Below are 17,481 nucleotides of genomic sequence, written 5' to 3' on the forward strand. Positions count from 1 at the left end.
TGGATGGATGGATGGATGGATGGATGGATGGATGTGTGGATGGATGGATGATTGGACATGTGGATGGGTGGGTGAATGGATGGATGAGTGGATGGATGGGTGCATGGCTGGGTAGATGATTGGGAGTGTGGGTGAACAAATGAGTGGGTGGACGGATGATGGATGGATGGATGGATGGATGTGTGGGTGGATGGATGTGTGGGTGGATGGATGTGTGGGTGGATGGATGAGTGGATGGATGGGTGCATGGCTGGGTAGATGATTGGGAGTGTGGGTGAACAGATGGGTGGGTGGGTGGACGGGTGGATGAATAGAGGTATCGGTGGATCGGTGGATGGGTAGCTGGGTGGGGGAATGGATGGAAGGAGTTGGACAGGCTTGCTTCTGGGGTTTTCAGTGAGCTGGATGAGGCCCACTCACATTTTGGAGGTTCATCTCCTTTCCTTAATGTCAAACTGATGGTAGATGCAAACGCCAGCTTCAGTGCACCTCCACACCCACATCTAGATGGGGGTTTGATTGCGTAACTGGGAACTTAAGTGTGGCCACAACCACGAAGGAAGGATCAGCCTCGTTGGGTAACAGTTACAGCAGTCGACAGCTGGGGCATGGTGGCTATAGTCAGATGGATGATGTTTATTTTATTTTTTTTTTGAGACGGAGTCTCGCTCTGTCGCCCAGGCTGGAGCGCAGTGGCGCGATCTCGGCTCACTGCAAGCTCCGCCTCCTGGGTTCACACCATTCTCCTGCCTCAGCCTCCCGAGTAGCTGGGACTACAGGCGCCCACCACCTCGCCCGGCTAGTTTTTTGTATTTTCAGTAGAGACGGGGTTTCACGGTGTTAGCCGGGATGGTGTCGATCTCCTGACCTCGTGATCCGCCCGCCTCCGCCTCCCAAAGTGCTGGGATTACAGGCATGAGCCACCGCACCCGGCCGTTGTTGTTGTTTTTGAGATGGTGTCTCGCTCTGTCACCCAGGCTGGAATTTCAGTGGCATGATCCTGGCTCACTGCAACCTCTATCTCCCAGGTTCAAGCCATTCTCCTGCCTCAGCCTCCCAAGGAGCTGGGACCACAGATGCCCGTCACCTCGCCCGGCTAATTTTTTTGCATTTTTAGTAGAGACGGGGTTTCACCGTGTTTGCCAGGAAGGTCTCGATCTCCCGACCTCGTGGTCTACCCGCCTCGGCCTCCCAAAGCACTGGGATGACAGGCGTGAGCCACCGCGCCCGGCCGACAATGCTGATCGTAACATCTCAGTGATACGTTCACTGAGTGAAACCTGTTACCTACGGTCAGGTTTCCTTGGGTTTCCTCGTTAGGAGGTCACAGGACCGTCCCCGTTTCTTCAGGTTACAGTAACACGGAGACAGCCAACCTTTACCTGGCGTCGGACAGTGAGTACACTCTGCACGGCTTCCTGTTGCAAAACGACGACGTCATCTGGAACCTCTTCACGTACCTGGAGTTTGCCATCCGAGAGGGGAGAAACCAGCACCACAGGGTGCTGGGGAAGAAGGTGGAAGATCTATTCCAGGTATAGCGTAACAGCCCCGCACACACCTCTTTCCACCTAGCGTGCATTTTGCTAAAGCACTTTGGCACCCAGCTCACCAGGCACCTTGAGCCATCTGTCTCCGGTCTGACGGATCCCAAAGGCTCGGCTCGTTCCGCCTGGAGACCTTAGTGCCGTGGCCTTTGCGTCCCTCAGCCCGGGAACAGGTGCAAGGTAGACCCTCCTCCACCGTTATCCAGCAGCCGATGAACATAGAATTCCCTGCTAGAAACGGGTCTGAAGGCCACGCACAGGGGCTCGCACCTGTCATCCCAGCACTTTGGGAGGCCGAGTCGGGAGGATGATTTGAGCCCAGGAGTTTGAGACCAGCCTGGGCAACATAGTGAGACCCCATCTCTGCAAAAAAAAAAAAAAAAATTAACGATTAGGCTGCGCACGGTGGCATGAGCCTGTAATCCCAGCTACTTCGGGAGGCCGAGGTGGGTGGGAGGGTCCCTCGAACCCGGGAGTCGAGGCTGCCGTGTGAGCCGTGCTGCCACACTCCAGCCCGGGCGACAGAACAAGGCTCTGTCTCAAAAGCAGCAACACAGGAAGGAGCGGGACAGGCTGCGTTAAATGAATGCCCTGGTTTTTTTTTGTTTTGTTTTGTTTTGTTTTTTGCTTCAACGGAATCAACACTTGCTTATCCGAGACCGCTGTTTGCAAAGCGCTGGCTGCATCCTCTCACCCCTCCTTCCCCTTTCCCCGCCCAGAACCTCTCTGAGGTGGATGCGCGAGACGTTGTGGGGTCCGTGGGGCCTCTGCGGGCGGGGGGGGGGTCTCGGTCTGCAGGGCTGCACCAGACGGGCGTGGGGAGTCTGCTGTGGGCTCGGCCGGCCACGGCCTCATTCCTCCTCGGCAACCTTCGTCCCTATGGCACTGAGCGCCCAGTGGCGGAGAGAGAAGCCGAGAGGCGTGGCCAGGGGCCCCGAGCCGGCGTGAGCAGCTGGCCTGGGCATCGCAGAGGACACATCCCTAAGCCCCATCATTGCCACCCACGCAGGGGAGGGCCGGGAGCCCCCGTGGGATTTAGGGAGCCAGGATGGAGCGGGGCCGTCCCGCTGGGAGTCGGGCTCAGAAGCAGCCTCAGCAGGGTTTGCATGCCCTGGCGGGGACAGGGGATGTCCGGGCAAACCCCGGACGCAGCCCCGAGCCAGGATGGGCCTGGGCTCCTCTGGGACCCGGGGTAGGTGCCACCGGGGGGGACATGGGGAAGCTCGGAGTGGAGCTTCTCCTCTGCACACCGGAATTCTCGGAGGAGCCCCCTCTGCCACACCGCACGGGCGTGGTGAAGCACGGGCACCCTCCAGGGTGAAAAGCTTGATAGTGAAAAGCCTATTGGGAAACTCAGACGCTTGGAGTTCAGGCTGTGATGCGGACCAAGTGATTCCAAGGAGACGGCCCACCACTTTGGGGTCCTCCGTCCCCAGCCAGCCCAGTCCCCACAGAGACAGGGGCGCCCAACACAGCTGTGGTGGGGAGTCTCCTCTGCAGCCCAGGCCTGGCTGAGCCCCCACGCCCTGGAGCCCTGCGCTTCGACCCCCGGACCCCCGGGGAGAGGCTGGGCGGACCCTCGGCCCGTGCTCCCTGGCGCCCCTGAGCCCCCGCTGTGTTCCAGGACGCGTACTACCGGAGCCCGGAGACGCAACTGCGGTTCATGCAGGCCATGCACGGCGTGGCAAAGCTGACTGCGCGCCAGGTGGCCACGGCCTTCGATCTGTCCCGCTTCTCCTCCGCCTGCGACGTGGGAGGTGGGTAGCCGCCCCCCCCAACCCCTCCAGGGCTCTCCTTCCTTTCGTTGATTAAGCCGCGGGCATCTTCCCTGCTCAGGACACCTGCAAACTGCCTTTTTCCACTGAGAAACCTGACGACGACCTGAACTGGGCCAGGCTGAGTCCCAGATGGTGGGTGGATATTCCCACATTCCAGGAGTCCCCCTACAGACTCTGGGGCCCTCTCTGTTGGCCGCGGAGCTGAGGCAGAGCACCTTGGAGCCGCTGGCTTCCCCTCAGCAAGTCTGATTATATCCTGACTCACCCTCCACCCCACCCCAGCCCTGGACAGTGGGTGGAGCAGTAGACACGTTCCCAAGGGGTGCTGGGGGATCAGGGGCCTGGGATGATTCTCACACCATCCGCTTACATTTCCCCAACCTCGGAATGCCTCTCCTCCTTGTGGTCCAGAGTGGCTGCTGTAGCACCAGCCATTGTGTCTATATCCCCATGGCAGGAAGGAGAAGGGAGAAGTACAGCCCCCACCTCTGGGCTGGAAGGATTTCCCTGCAGGTCTGTGCCCCCACACGTGGCTCAGAGTGGCTGCTGTAGCACCGGCCATTGTATCTATATCCCTGTGGCAGGAAGGAGAAGAGAGGAGTACAGCCCCCACTTCTGGGCTGGAAGGATTTCCCTGCAGGTCTGTGCCCCCACACGTGGCCCAGAGTGGCTGCTGTAGCACCGGCCATCGTGTATATATCCCCACGGCAGGAAGGAGAAGGGAGGAGTACAGCGTACACCCCTGGGCTGGAAGGATTTCCCTGCAGGTCTGTGCCCCCACACGTGGCCCAGAGTGGCTGCTGTAGCACCGGCCATCGTGTATACATCCCCACGGCAGGAAGGAGAAGGGAGGAGTACAGAGTACACCCCTGGGCTGGAAGGATTTCCCTGCAGGTCTGTGCCCCCACACGTGGCCCAGAGTGGCTGCTGTAGCACCGACCATTGTGTATACATCCGCACGGCAGAAAGGAGAAGGGAGGAGTACAGAGTACACCCCTGGGCTGGAAGGATTTCCCTGCAGGTCTGTGCCCCCACACGTGGCCCAGAGTGGCTGCTGTAGCACCGGCCATTGTGTATACATCCCCACGGCAGGAAGGAGAAGGGAGGAGTACAGAGTACACCCCTGGGCTGGAAGGATTTCCCTGCAGGTCTGTGCCCCCACACGTGGCCCAGAGTGGCTGCTGTTGCACCGACCATCGTGTCTATATCCCCATGGCAGGAAGGAGAAGGGAGGAGTACAGCCCCCACCTCTGGGCTGGAAGGATTTCCCTGCAGGTCTGTGCCCCCACACGTGGCCCAGAGTGGCTGCTGTAGCACCGGCCATTGTGTCTATATCCCCATGGCAGGAAGGAGAAGGGAGGAGTACAGCCCCCACCTCTGGGCTGGAAGGATTTCCCTGCAGGTCTGTGCCCCCACACTCACCTGCTTGAACAGTCTTGTCTGGGACCCCAGCGAACTCCCCACCACTGGCTTTCCCTTCCAGCATGGGTCTCAGTGCCATGCCCTCGAACATGACTTCTGCCCCGGTTGAGCTTGGGAGAGTCGTCAGCGTTCCGTAGGCACCAGGACGACCTGGCCGCAGAGCGTGTATTTGCTTCCCCGCAGGCTGCACAGGTGCACTGGCCCGAGAGCTGGCCCGCGAGTACCCTCGTCTCCAGGTGACTGTGTTTGACCTCCCTGACGTCGTCGAGCTGGCCGTCCACTTCCAGCCCGCCGGACCACAGGCGGCGCAGATCCACTTCGCAGCAGGTGAGCCTTCCTCGCGTTCGCCCTGCCAACGTTTTCCAGGCTCCGTCATCTCTTTCCAGACAGAGTGCGTGGCTGTGCGTGTACCCGTGTTTCTGCGTGGGCGCTTCTATGGTGGGTGTCTGTGTGCATACATGACTGTGTGCTGTGCTTGTGTGTGTGCGTCTGTCTGCATGTGTGTGTGTGGTATGCCCTTGAGCGTGTCTGTGCGTGAGAACGTGTGTGTGCGTGTGTGTCTGCATCCGCACGTGTGTGTGTACGTCTCTGGTGTGTGGTTGCATATGTTTCTGTGAGAGGTTGTGTGTGTGTCTGTGTGGATATACGTGTGCATGTCTGTGTGTCTGCCTCTGTGTGCATGTTGTGTGCCGATGGGTGTCTGTCTGTATATATGACTGCTGGGGTTGTGTGTGCATGTGCGTGTCTGTGGGCATGTCTGTGTGTCTGCATCGGTGTGCATGGTGTGTCTGTGGGTGTCTGTGTGCATATGTGATGGCTGTGATTGTGTGTGTCTCTGTGTGTTTCTGTGTCTGTGTGTGGTATGTCTGTGTGTGTGTGTCTGTGCGTGAGACCATCTCTGTGTCTGTGTCTGCGTGTGTGTGCACGTCTCTGTGGTGTGTGGTTGCATATGTTTCTGTGAGGGGGTGTGTGTGCGCCTGTGTGGATATAGGTGTGCATGTCTGTGTGTGCATCTCTGTGTGCCCGTCTGTGTCTGCATCTGTGTGCATGCTGTGTGCCGGTGGGTGTCTGTGTCTCCGTGTGCATGTGTCTGTGTGTGCATGTCTGTGTGTGTGTCTGCGTCTGTGTGCATGGTGTCTGTGGGTATCTGTGTGCATATGTGACTGCTGTGCTTGTGTGTGTGTGTCTCTGTTTCTGTGTCTGTGTGGGCATGTCTCTGTGTGGTAGGTCCGTGTGTGTCTGTGCGTGAGACTGTGTGTGTCTGTGTCTGCGTGTGTGTGCACATCTCTGTGGTGTGTGGTTGCATATGTTTCTGTGAGGGTATGTGTGTGCACCTGTGTGGATATAGGTGTGCATGTCTGTGTGTGGGTCTGTGTGCATGCTGTGTGCTGGTGGGTGTCTATGTGCATATGTGACTGCTGTGGTTGTGTGTGTGTGTGTGTCTGTGTGTGCATATGTGTGTGCATGGTGTGTGTCTGTGGGTATCTGTGTGCATATGTGACTGCTGTGCTTGTGTGTGTGTCTCTCTGTTTCTGTGTCTGTGTGGGCATGTCTCTGTGTGGTAGGTCCGTGTGTGTGTGTGCGTGAGACTGTGTGTGTCTGTGTCTGCGTGTGTGTGCACGTCTCTGTGGTGTGTGGTTGCATATGTTTCTGTGAGGGTGTGTGTGTGCACCTGTGTGGATATAGGTGTGCATGTCTGTGTGTGCATCTCTGTGTGCCCGTCTGTGTCTGCATCTGTGTGCATGCTGTGTGCCGGTGGGTGTCTATGTGCATATGTGACTGCTGTGGTTGTGTGTGTGTGTGTGTCTGTGTGTGCATATGTGTGTGCATGTCTGTGTGTGCATGGTGTGTGTCTGTGGGTATCTGTGTGCATATGTGACTGCTGTGCTTGTGTGTGCATGTCTCTGTGTGGTATGTCCCTGTGTGTGTGTCTGTGCGTGAGACCATCTCTGTGTCTGTGTCTGCGTGTGTGTGCACGTCTCTGTGGTGTGTGGTTGCATATGTTTCTGTGAGGGGGTGTGTGTGCGCCTGTGTGGATATAGGTGTGCATGTCTGTGTGTGCGTCTGTGCCCATCTGTGTCTGCGTCTGTGTGCATGCTGTGTGCCGGTGGGTGTCTGTGTGTGCATGTCTGTGTGTGTGTGTGTGCATGCTGCGTGCCGGTGGGTGTCTGTGTGTGCATGTCTGTGTGTGTGTGTGCATGCTGCGTGCCGGTGGGTGTCTGTGTGTGCATGTCTGTGTGTGTGCATGCTGCGTGCCGGTGGGTGTCTGTGTGTGCATGTCTGTGTGTGTGTGCATGCTGCGTGCCGGTGGGTGTCTGTGTGTGCATGTCTGTGTGTGTGTGTGTGCATGCTGCCTGCCGGTGGGTGTCTGTGTGTGCATGTCTGTGTGTGTGTGTGCATGCTGCCTGCCGGTGGGTGTCTGTGTGTGCATGTCTGTGTGTGTGTGTGCATGCTGTGTGCCGGTGGGTGTCTGTGTGTGCATGTCTGTGTGTGTGTGTGTGCATGCTGCGTGCCGGTGGGTGTCTGTGTGTGCATGTCTGTGTGTGTGTGTGCATGCTGCGTGCCGGTGGGTGTCTGTGTGTGCATGTCTGTGTGTGTGTGCATGCTGCGTGCCGGTGGGTGTCTGTGTGTGCATGTCTGTGTGTGTGCATGCTGTGTGCTGGTGGGTGTCTGTGTGCATATGTGACTGCTGTGGCTGTGTGTGTCTCCGTGTGCATATGTGTGTGCATGTGTGTGTGTCTCCGTCTGTGTGCATGGTGTGTGTCGGTGTCTGTGTGCATATGTGTCTGCTGTGCTTGTGTGCGTGTCTGTCTCTGTGTTTGTGTCTCTGTGTAGTATGTCCTTGTGTGTGTGCGTGAGACTGTGTGTGTCCACGTGTGTGTGCACGTCTCTGTGGTGTGTGTGTGTGTGTCTCTGAGGGTATGTGTATGTGTCTGCGTGTCTGTGTGCATGTGCATGTGTGTGCCTGTCTGTTGGTGTGTCTCTGTGTCCGTGTGTCTGTGTGCCCATCTGTGCATGTGTCTGCGTCCGTGTGTGTGTGTGTGCCTGTCTGTTGGTGTGTCTGTGTGTGTCCGTGTGTCTCTATGCCCATCCGTGCATGTGTCTGCATCTGTGTGTGCGTGTCTGTGTGTAGTATGTCCGTATGTGTCTGTGCGTGAGACTGTGCGTGTGTGTCCACGTGTGTGTGCACGTCTCTGTGGTGTGTGTGTGTGTGTCTCTGAGGGTATGTGTATGTGTCTGCGTGTCTGTGTGGGCATATGTGTGCATGTCTGTGTGTGTGCGTCTCTGTGTGCCCGTCTGTGTCTGCGTCTGTGTGCATGCTGTGTGCTGGTGGGTGTCTGTGTGCATATGTGACTGCTGTGGCTGTGTGTGTCTCCGTGTGCATATGTGTGTGCATGTGTGTGTGTCTCCGTCTGTGTGCATGGTGTGTGTCGGTGTCTGTGTGCATATGTGTCTGCTGTGCTTGTGTGCGTGTCTGTCTCTGTGTTTGTGTCTCTGTGTAGTATGTCCTTGTGTGTGTGCGTGAGACTGTGTGTGTCTGTGTGTGTCTGTGTGCCCATCTGTGCATGTGTCTGCATCTGTGTGTCTGTGTGCCCATCTGTGCATGTGTCTGCATCTGTGTGTGTGTGTGTGTGTGCCCATCTGTGCATGTGTCTGCGTCTGAGTGTGTCTGTGTGGGCCTGTCAGTGTATCTCCGTATGTCCGTGCTTGTGTGTGTGTGTGCATGTCTTTCTGGTGTGTGCTTGCATGTGTGCCTTTGTGTCTGCAGGACTGTACGTCTGTGCATTTGGATGGGTGTATGTGTGCGTGCCTGTGTGTCTGCGTCCGTGGGTGTGCCTGTGCATGTCTGTGTGTGGGCCCAGAGAGACACGAGGGCATCTCCAAACAGGTGGATGAGACCGGGTGCGCTGGCTCACACCTGTCATCCCAGCACTTTGAGAGGCCGAGGCGGGAGGATCACCTGAGGTCAGGAGTTCGAGACCAGCCTGACCAACATGGTGAAACCCCGTCTCTACTAATAATACAAAAACCAGCCGGGCGCGGTGGCAGGCGCCTGTAGTCCCAGCTACTCGGGAGGGTGAGGCAGGAGAATCGCTTGAACCCGGGGGGAGGCGGAGGTTGCAGTGAGCCGAGATCGCGCCACCGCACTCCAGTCTGGGCAACAGAGCGAAACTCCATCTCAAAAAAGAAAAAAAAGAAACACGAGACACCGGACATGCCGTAATTCAGTACCATCCTACAGCGGCCAGGCCTGCAGGCACAGGTGCTGGGGACCTCCATGCCCCTCCACTGGAGGTTTCTGGATACTTTTTTTTTTTCGGAGACGGAGACTCGCTCTGTCGCCCAGGCTGGAGTACAGTGTCCGGATCTCAGCTCACTGCAAGCTCCGCCTCCCGGGTTCACGCCATTCTCCTGCCTCAGCCTCCCCAGTAGCTGGGACTACAGGCGCCGCCACCTCGCCCGGCTAATTTTTTTGTCATTTTGGTGGAGACGGGGTTTTACCGTGTTGACCAGGCTGGTCTCGAACTCCTGATCTCAGGTGATCTGCCTGCCTCGGCCTCCCAAAGTGCTGGGATTACACCCCGCCCGGCCGGAAATGCTAAAGTTTAAAATCATGAGCCCTGAAAGAGCACCTTCTCCTCAGAGCTGGGGGAAAGCAGCTCAGACTTCCCACCACACACCCTCCCGTCCCTTCTTTCCCCTCATGCAACTCGCAGCTTGCTTGCTTGCTTGGCTGTGGTTCATATTTGCTGGACACAGCAGGGTTAGCCATCAGTCAATACAAACACTTCTGTGACCATCCGCAGGTGCACACCAGCACACGGTAGCTACGGGGTTTCCCGGGGTGACTGGAACAAACTAGCCCAAGCGGGGGCCTCACAACTTCCAAAACCACAGGAATTTATCCTCTCCCAGTCCTGGAGACCAGAGTCTGAGATCAAGACATCTCAGGGCTGGGAGGATCCTTCCTGCCTCTCCCACCTCCTGGGGGCTCCAGGCGTCCCCGGGCTTGTGGCCGCATCACTCCAGTCTCTGCGTCCGTCTCCACGTGGCCTCCTCCTCTGTGTCTGTGTCTCCTCTTCTGTCTCTTACAAGGACACCTGTCATTCCATTTAGAGCTGAGCTAATCCTGGGTGATCTCATCTCAAGATACTCAACAGAATGACACCCGCAGAGACCTTCTTTCTAAATGAGATTCTATTCACAAGTCTACGGGTTAGGACATGGACAGATCTTTTGAGGTCACCATCCCAACCCACTGCAATTGTGTCTGGTTCTTTCTGGAGCCTCTAGGGGAGGCTCCTTCCTGCCTCTCCCAGCTCCTGGGGGCTCCAGGCGTCCCTGGGCTTGTGGCCGCATCACTCCAGTCTCTGCCTCCGTCTCCACGTGGCCGCCTCCTCTGTGTCTGTGTGTCCTCTTCTATCTCTTAGAAGAACACCTGTCATTGCATTTAGGGGACACCCTATTCCAGGATGATTGCATCTTGAAATTCTGTACTCAATGACATCCAGAGAGACCCTATTTCCAGATAAGTTCCCATTCCCAGTGACCGAGAGTCGGCACCTGAATGTATCTTTTAAGGGGACGCCATTCACCGCACTCCAGCAGACCATCTTTTAATTTCAGCAATCATAGAGGGGCGTGCCGCTACACGCACCCCCCTGCAGGCAACCCTTCCGGGGTGCCTGAATCGGGATCGCCAGGGAAGGCCCCGCTGTTGCCCACTCCCTAGCAGTGCGGCCCCGACGCTCCCTGGCTGAGAGACACCCATTTGCGCTGACTCTGCCTGCCTCGCCCAGGTGGTGCCTCTGAATTTCCTTTTTTCCTCCCTTGCCTTTTTTTTTTTTGTCAGCCGGGCTGGAGTGCACTGGCGTGATCTCAGCTCACTGCAGCCTCCGCCTCCCTGGTTCAAGCGATTCTCCTGCCTCAGCCTCCCGAGTAGTTGGAATTACAGGCACCCACTACCCCCGTCCAGCTAATTTGTACTTTTAGTAGAGTTACGGCTTCGCCATGCTGCTCAGGCTGGTCTCGAACTCCTGAGCTCAATCTGCCTACCTCAGGCTCCGAAACTGCTGAGATTACAGGTGTGAGCCGCCGTGCCCGGCCTTTTCTCGGCCGGAGTCTAACCGCACGCCCGTGGCATCGCTAACCAGCTCCTCTGTTCAAGTACCCATGGGGATATACTCATTCCTGCCCACACCCCTCTCTTCTCCATCCCTGATTTAGGATGTGGGTGGCCGTCCGAGGATCTGTCCGGGGAGGACTGCTTCTCCCATACCTGACGGACGTGTCGCCTTTTGTCTTTAAACCAGGTGATTTTTTCAGGGACCCCCTCCCCAGCGCTGAGCTATATGTCCTGTGCCGGATCCTGCACAACTGGTCAGACGACAAAGTCCACAAGTTACTCAGCAAGGTCGCCGAGAGCTGCAAGCCAGGTGAGAGCCCGTCGTCACGTTCACTCTTTTTGTTAACACGTAGTTTTCGGTTCAAGTTTTACAAGGAGGCCGGGCGCGGTGGCTCACACCTGTCATCCCAGCACTTTGGGAGGCTGAGGCAGGTGGATCACCTGAGGTCAGGAGTTCAAGACCCGCCTGGCCAACATGGTGAAACCCCGTCTCTACTAAAAATACAAAAATTAGGCCGGGCGCGGTGGCTCAAGCCTGTAATCCCAGCACTTTGGGAGGCCGAGACGGGCGGATCACGAGGTCAGGAGATCGAGACCATCCTGGCTAACACGGTGAAACCCCGTCTCTACTAAAAAATACAAAAAACTAGCTGGGCGAGGTGGCAGGCGCCTGTCATCCCAGCACTTTGGGAGGCTGAGGCAGGCGGATCACCTGAGGTCAGGAGTTCGAGACCCGCCTGGCCAACATAGTGAAACCCTGTCTCTACTGAAAATACAAAACTTAGGCAGGCGTGGTGGCGGGCGCCTGTAATCCCGGGTCCTTAGGAGGCTGAGGCAGGAGAATCGCTTGAACCCACGAGGTGGAGATTGCAGTGAGCCGAGATTGCGCCACTGCACTCCAGCCTGGGTGACAGAGTGAGATTCTGTATCAAAAAAAGAACAGCAAAAAAAGAACTGGCTTATGTGATTTTTGGAGGTTGGCAAGTCCAGCGTCTGGATGAGAGGCCCGCGACATTGTGGAGGATAAATCCGCTGTATTTAAAGTTGGCCAATGTGGTCAGGTGCAGTGACTCACACCTATCATGCCTGCACTTAGGGAGGCCAAGGTGGGCAGATCACCTGAGGTCGGGGGTTTGAGGCCAGCCTGGCCAACACGGTCTCTACTAAAAACACAAAAAATTAGCCGGGCATGATAGCAGGCACCTGTAATCCCAGCTACTCGGGAGGCTGAGGCAGGAGAATCGCTGGAACCTGGAGACGGAGGCTGCAGTGAGCCGAGACGGTGCCACTGCACTCCAGCCTGGGCAACAGAGCGAGACACCATCTCAAAAAAAAAAAAAAAGAAAATCCTAAAGAGAAAATATATTTACCATTATGAAGTTGAAGTGGCTCATCCTAAAGGTCTTCATTCTTGTTGTCTTCACACTGAGGAGGTTGCAGAGGAGGAGGAAGCCGTGGGCTGCTCTTGCTGTCTCAGGGGTGGCCGAGGCAGAGGGAAATCCGTGAGTGAGGGCAGTTTAGAGCCGTGTTGCTCAAGGCTCAGCTGGATCGAACCTGTGTGTTTATACACAGGCACAGGTACACACACACACACAAACACACACACACCACGCACCCTCTCGGCTCAAAGCCTTCGTATCAGATTTCTCCCGTCTCACACACACACACACACACACACACACACACACACACACACACACCACGCACCCCCTCTCGGCTCAAAGCCTTCGTATCAGATTTCTCCCGTCTCTCTCTCACACACACACACACACACACACACACACACACCACGCACCCTCTCGGCTCAAAGCCTTCGTATCAGATTTCTCCCGTCACACACACACACACACACACACACACACACACACACACCACGCACCCTCTCGGCTCAAAGCCTTCGTATCAGATTTCTCCCGACACACACACACACACACACACACACACACACACCACGCACCCTCTCGGCTCAAAGCCTTCGTATCAGATTTCTCCCCACACACACACACACACACACACACACACACACACACACACACCACGCACCCTCTCGGCTCAAAGCCTTCGTATCAGATTTCTCCCGACACACACACACACACACACACACACACACACGCACCCTCTCGGCTCAAAGCCTTCGTATCAGATTTCTCCCGACACACACACACACACACACACACACACACACACACACACACACACACACAGACACGTATCAGGTTTCTCCCGTCCCCCCAGCCTGCTCCTGGAGCCGGGTGGGGCTGCTGGAACCCCAGGCTCCAGGGGTATCGGATTTCCACAATAGAAGGACATGGCCCTGAGGGAATCTGGTGGGCGTTCAGGCTCCCTCAGAGTTCAAAGTTGCTGCTGCAGTGAGAATTCCTAGAATATTTGCAGAGAACACTTAATTACCTTAACAGAGCCGGCCAGGACTCCATAGGTTCAGCTGGTCGAGAGACTTCCATCCTTTTCTCTCTCCCTCTCCCTCTTTCTCCCTTTCTCTGTGTATCTTTTTTTTTTTTTTTTGAGACGGAGCCTCGCTCTGTCGCCCAGGCTGGAGCGCAGTGGCCGGATCTCAGCTCACTGCAAGCTGCGCCTCCCGGGTTCACGCCATTCTCCTGCCTCAGCCTCCCGAGTAGGCACGCGCCACCACGCCCGGCTAATTTTGCATTTTTAATAGAGACGGGGTTTCACCATGTTGGTCAGGCTGGTCTTGAACTCCCAACAGGTGATCCACTCACCTGGGACTCCCAAAGTCCTGGGATTACAGGCGTGAGCCACTTTGCCCGGCTCTCTTTATATATATATATATTTTTTGAGACGAGGTCTCATTTTGCTGCCCAGCCTGGTGTGCAGTGGTGCAGTCACAGCTCACTGCAGCCTTGACCTCCTAGGCTCAAGCTATCCTCCCACCTTAGCCTCCCGAGTAGCTGTGAGTACACGCATGCATCACCATGCCCAGCTAATTTTTTTTACAAGTTTTCTTTTGTGAGGCCGGGCGCCATGGCTCACACCTGTCATCCCAGCACCTTGGGAGGCCGAAGCCAGCAGGCTACGAGGTCAGGAGTTTGAGACCAGCCTGAGCAATAGGGTGAAACTCCATCTCTGCTAAAAACACAAAACTTAGCCAGGCATGGTGGCGGGCGTCTATACACCCAGCTACTCAGGAGGCTGAGGCAGGAGAATCGCTTGAACCCAGAAGGTGGAGGTTGCAGTGAGCCGAAATCACGCCACTGCACTCCAGCCTGGGCAACAGAGCGAGAGTCTCAAAAAAAAATAACCAAAAAGTTTTCTGTGGAGATGGGAGTCTCTCTCTGTCACCCAGGCTGAAGGGCAATGGTGTCATCATAGTTCACTGCAGCCTTGACCTCCTGTGCTGAAGCAAATCTTCCCTCCTCAGCCTCCCCAGTACCTGGGAGTACAGGCATATATTACCATGCCCTGCTACTTTTTTAAAATTTTTTTTGTAGAAATGGGATCTTGCTATGTTGCCCAGGCTACTCCCAAACTCCTGGGCTCAAGCGATGCTCCTGCCTTGGCCTCCCCAAATGCTGGGGTTAAAAGATGCTCGAGCCACTGCACCTGGCCTCTCTCTTTCTCTCCCTCTTCCTCTGTCTTCTCCTCTCTGTGACTTTTTATGTATCTCATATATCATCAGTCTGTTTCTCCTCTCTCCTCTTTTCTCCCTTCCTTCCTTATCTGTCTTCTGTCTCTTCTTCCCTCTCCTCACCCTGCCTCTGTCTCTTTTTATACTTCTATCATCATCCTTTTAAAAAAAAATCCTTTTTAAAAAATAAAATAAAATAGAGACCAGATCTCACTATGTTGCTCGAGTTGGTTTGAAATTCCTGGGCTCAAACCATCCTCCCACCTCAGCCTCCCAAAGTGCTGGGATTACAGGCGTGAGCCACTGCACCTGGACTTCTAACAGTGATCCGTCAGCTATCTGTCATCTGTCTATCATTTATTATCTATCTATCCATCCATCCATTCATCTACCTACCGATCATCTACCATCTATTCATCTATCCATCCATCTCATCCATGCATCCATCTATCTATCCATTCATCTATTTGCCCATCATCTACCATCTATTCATCTATCCATCCATCTCATCCATGCATCCATCTATCCATCCATTCATCTACCTACCCATCATCTACCATCTGTTCATCTATCCATCCATCTCATCCATGCATCCAACTATCCATCCATTCATCTATCTGCCCATCATCTACCATCTATTCATCTATCCATCCATCTCATCCATGCATCCAACTATCCATCCATTCATCTATCTGCCCATCATCTACCATCTATTCATCTATCCATCCATCTCATCCATGCATCCATCTATCCATCCATTCATCTACCTACCCATCATCTACCATCTATTCATCTATCCATCCATCTCATCCATGCATGCATCCATCCATCCATCTGCCCATCTACCATCTGTTCGTCTATCCATCCATCTCATCCATGCATCCAACTATCCATCCATTCATCTATCTGCCCATCATCTACCATCTGTTCACCCATCCATCCATCTCATCCATGCATCCATCCACCCATTCATCTGCCCATCATCTATCATCTATTCACCCATCCATCCATCTCATCCATGCATCCATCCACCCATTCATCTGCCCATCATCTATCATCTATTCACCCATCCATCTCATCCATGCATCCATCCATCTGCCCATCATCTACCATCTGTTCACCCATCCATCTCATCCATGCATCCATCCATCCATCCATCCATTCATCTATTGCCCATCCATCTATCTATCTATTCACCCATTCATCCCATCATCTATCTGCATCCATCCATGCATCCATCCACCCATTCATCTGCCCATCATCTATCATCTATTCACCCATCCATCCATCTCATCCATCCATCCATCATTCCTATGCATCCATCCATTCCCATCCATCATCTCCTATGCATCCATCCATATCATCTATCCCATCATCTACCATTATTCACCCATCCATCCATCTCATCCATCATCATCCATGCATCCATCATTCCATCTATCTGCCCATCATCTACCATGCTATTCACCCATCATCTCCATCACCCATCCGTCCATCTCATCCATGCATCCATCCATCCATTCATCTATCTGCCCATCATCTACCATCTATTCACCCATCCATCCATCTCATCCATGCATCCATCATTCCATCTATCTGCCCATCATCTACCATCTATCCACCCATCCATCCATCTCATCCATGCATCTATCCATCTGCCCATCATCTGCCATCTGTTCACCCCATCCATCTCATCTATGCATCCATCCATCCATCATCATCTGCCCATCCTACCATCCATCCATCATCCATGCCCATCATTCATCTATCTGCCCATCATCTCACCCCACCCATCCATCCATCTCATCTATGCATCCATCCATCCGTTCATCTATCTGCCCATCATCTACCATCTATTCACCCATCCATCCATCTCATCCATGCATCCATCATTCCATCTATCTGCCCATCATCTACCATCTATTCACCCATCCATCCATCTCATCTATGCATCCATCCATCCATTCATCTATCTGCCCATCATCTACCATCTATTCACCCATCCATCCATCTCATCCATGCATCCATCATTCCATCTATCTGCCCATCATCTACCATCTATCCACCCATCCATCCATCTCATCCATGCATCTATCCATCTGCCCATCATCTACCATCTATCCACCCATCCATCCATCTCATCCATGCAACTATCCATCTGCCCATCATCTACCATCTGTTCACCCATCCGTCCATCTCATCCATGCATCCATCCATCATCTGCCCATCATCTACCATCTATCCACCCATCCATCCATCTCATCCATGCATCTATCCATCTGCCCATCATCTACCATATCCACCCATGCCCATCATGCAACTATCCATCTGCCCATCATCTACCATCTGTTCACCCATCCGTCCATCTCATCCATGCATCCATCCATCCATTCATCTGCCCATCATCTACCATCTATTCACCCATCCATCCATCTCATCTATGCATCCATCCATCCGTTCATCTATCTGCCCATCTACCATCTATTCACCCATCCATCCATCCATCTCATCTATGCATCCATCCATCTGCCCATCATCTACCATCTATTCACCCATCCATCCATCTCATCCATGCATCTATCCATCTGCCCATCATCTACCATCTATTCACCCATCCATCCATCTCATCCATGCATTCATCTATCCATCCATCTACCTACCTACCTACCCATCATCTACCATCTATTCACCCATCCATCCATCTCATCTATGCAACCATCTATCCATCCATTCATCTACCTACCCATCATCTACCATCTGTTCATCCATCCATCCAGGAGAACTGGAACGGACCCAGGTGATGCATCCATCTATCCACCCATCTTTCGATCTAATCTCCTTCTCCCTGTCTCTCTGCCCTGCATCATCTCTGTCTCACTCCCCTCCCCTCCCTGTGTAAGGGTTCTCGGCAGCCTCTGCTCACAGCTCTGAGCTCCCACTGCCCGCTGTGTCCCCCTGAAAGATCCCCGCCTGGCTGGCCAGGACTCCAGCTCTCTGCTCTCC

The 17,481-nt window shown here is 54.5% G+C and overlaps 2 protein-coding genes and 1 long non-coding RNA gene across 8 annotated transcripts in view; 2 read left to right on the top strand and 1 right to left on the bottom strand.

Annotated features, from left to right (window-relative positions):
- LOC126947149 (uncharacterized) overlaps window positions 1-16,708 on the bottom strand; it is a 21,473-nt gene extending 4,765 nt beyond the window's left edge. Inside the window, exons 1-4 of one of the 3 annotated variants that reach the window (XR_007722942.1) lie at window positions 16,269-16,708; window positions 13,078-15,121; window positions 10,188-12,847; window positions 9,224-9,849 (exon numbers count right to left, since the gene is read on the bottom strand). This is a non-coding gene — a long non-coding RNA (uncharacterized LOC126947149). Of the gene's footprint in view, window positions 1-9,223; window positions 9,850-10,187; window positions 12,848-12,873; window positions 12,934-13,077; window positions 15,122-16,268 lie in introns of those variants that run through there. The other 2 variants (XR_007722941.1, XR_007722943.1) reach the window with 2 other exon arrangements.
- LOC126947136 (probable bifunctional dTTP/UTP pyrophosphatase/methyltransferase protein) overlaps window positions 1-17,481 on the top strand; it is a 49,463-nt gene that overhangs the window by 31,624 nt on the left and 358 nt on the right. For both annotated transcript variants that reach the window (XM_050777756.1, XM_050777758.1), the window contains 4 exons: window positions 1,351-1,535; window positions 3,172-3,304; window positions 4,931-5,074; window positions 11,062-11,184. In XM_050777756.1, the coding sequence (XP_050633713.1) occupies window positions 1,351-1,535; window positions 3,172-3,304; window positions 4,931-5,074; window positions 11,062-11,184 (585 nt within the window). The remainder of the gene's footprint in view (window positions 1-1,350; window positions 1,536-3,171; window positions 3,305-4,930; window positions 5,075-11,061; window positions 11,185-17,481) is intronic.
- Window positions 1-17,481, top strand: part of LOC126947143 (ADP/ATP translocase 3) — a 54,947-nt gene that overhangs the window by 15,779 nt on the left and 21,687 nt on the right. Inside the window, exon 1 of one of the 3 annotated variants that reach the window (XM_050777788.1) lies at window positions 2,749-2,758. The exons of the other annotated variants lie outside the window; for them this stretch is intronic. The gene's annotated coding sequence lies outside the window, so the exon portion shown is untranslated. Of the gene's footprint in view, window positions 1-2,748; window positions 2,759-17,481 lie in introns of those variants that run through there. 3 annotated transcript variants of the gene reach the window in all.

This window comes from Macaca thibetana, chromosome Y, assembly GCF_024542745.1.
Source record: "Macaca thibetana thibetana isolate TM-01 chromosome Y, ASM2454274v1, whole genome shotgun sequence".
In the NCBI taxonomy this organism is placed as follows: domain Eukaryota; kingdom Metazoa; phylum Chordata; class Mammalia; order Primates; family Cercopithecidae; genus Macaca; species Macaca thibetana.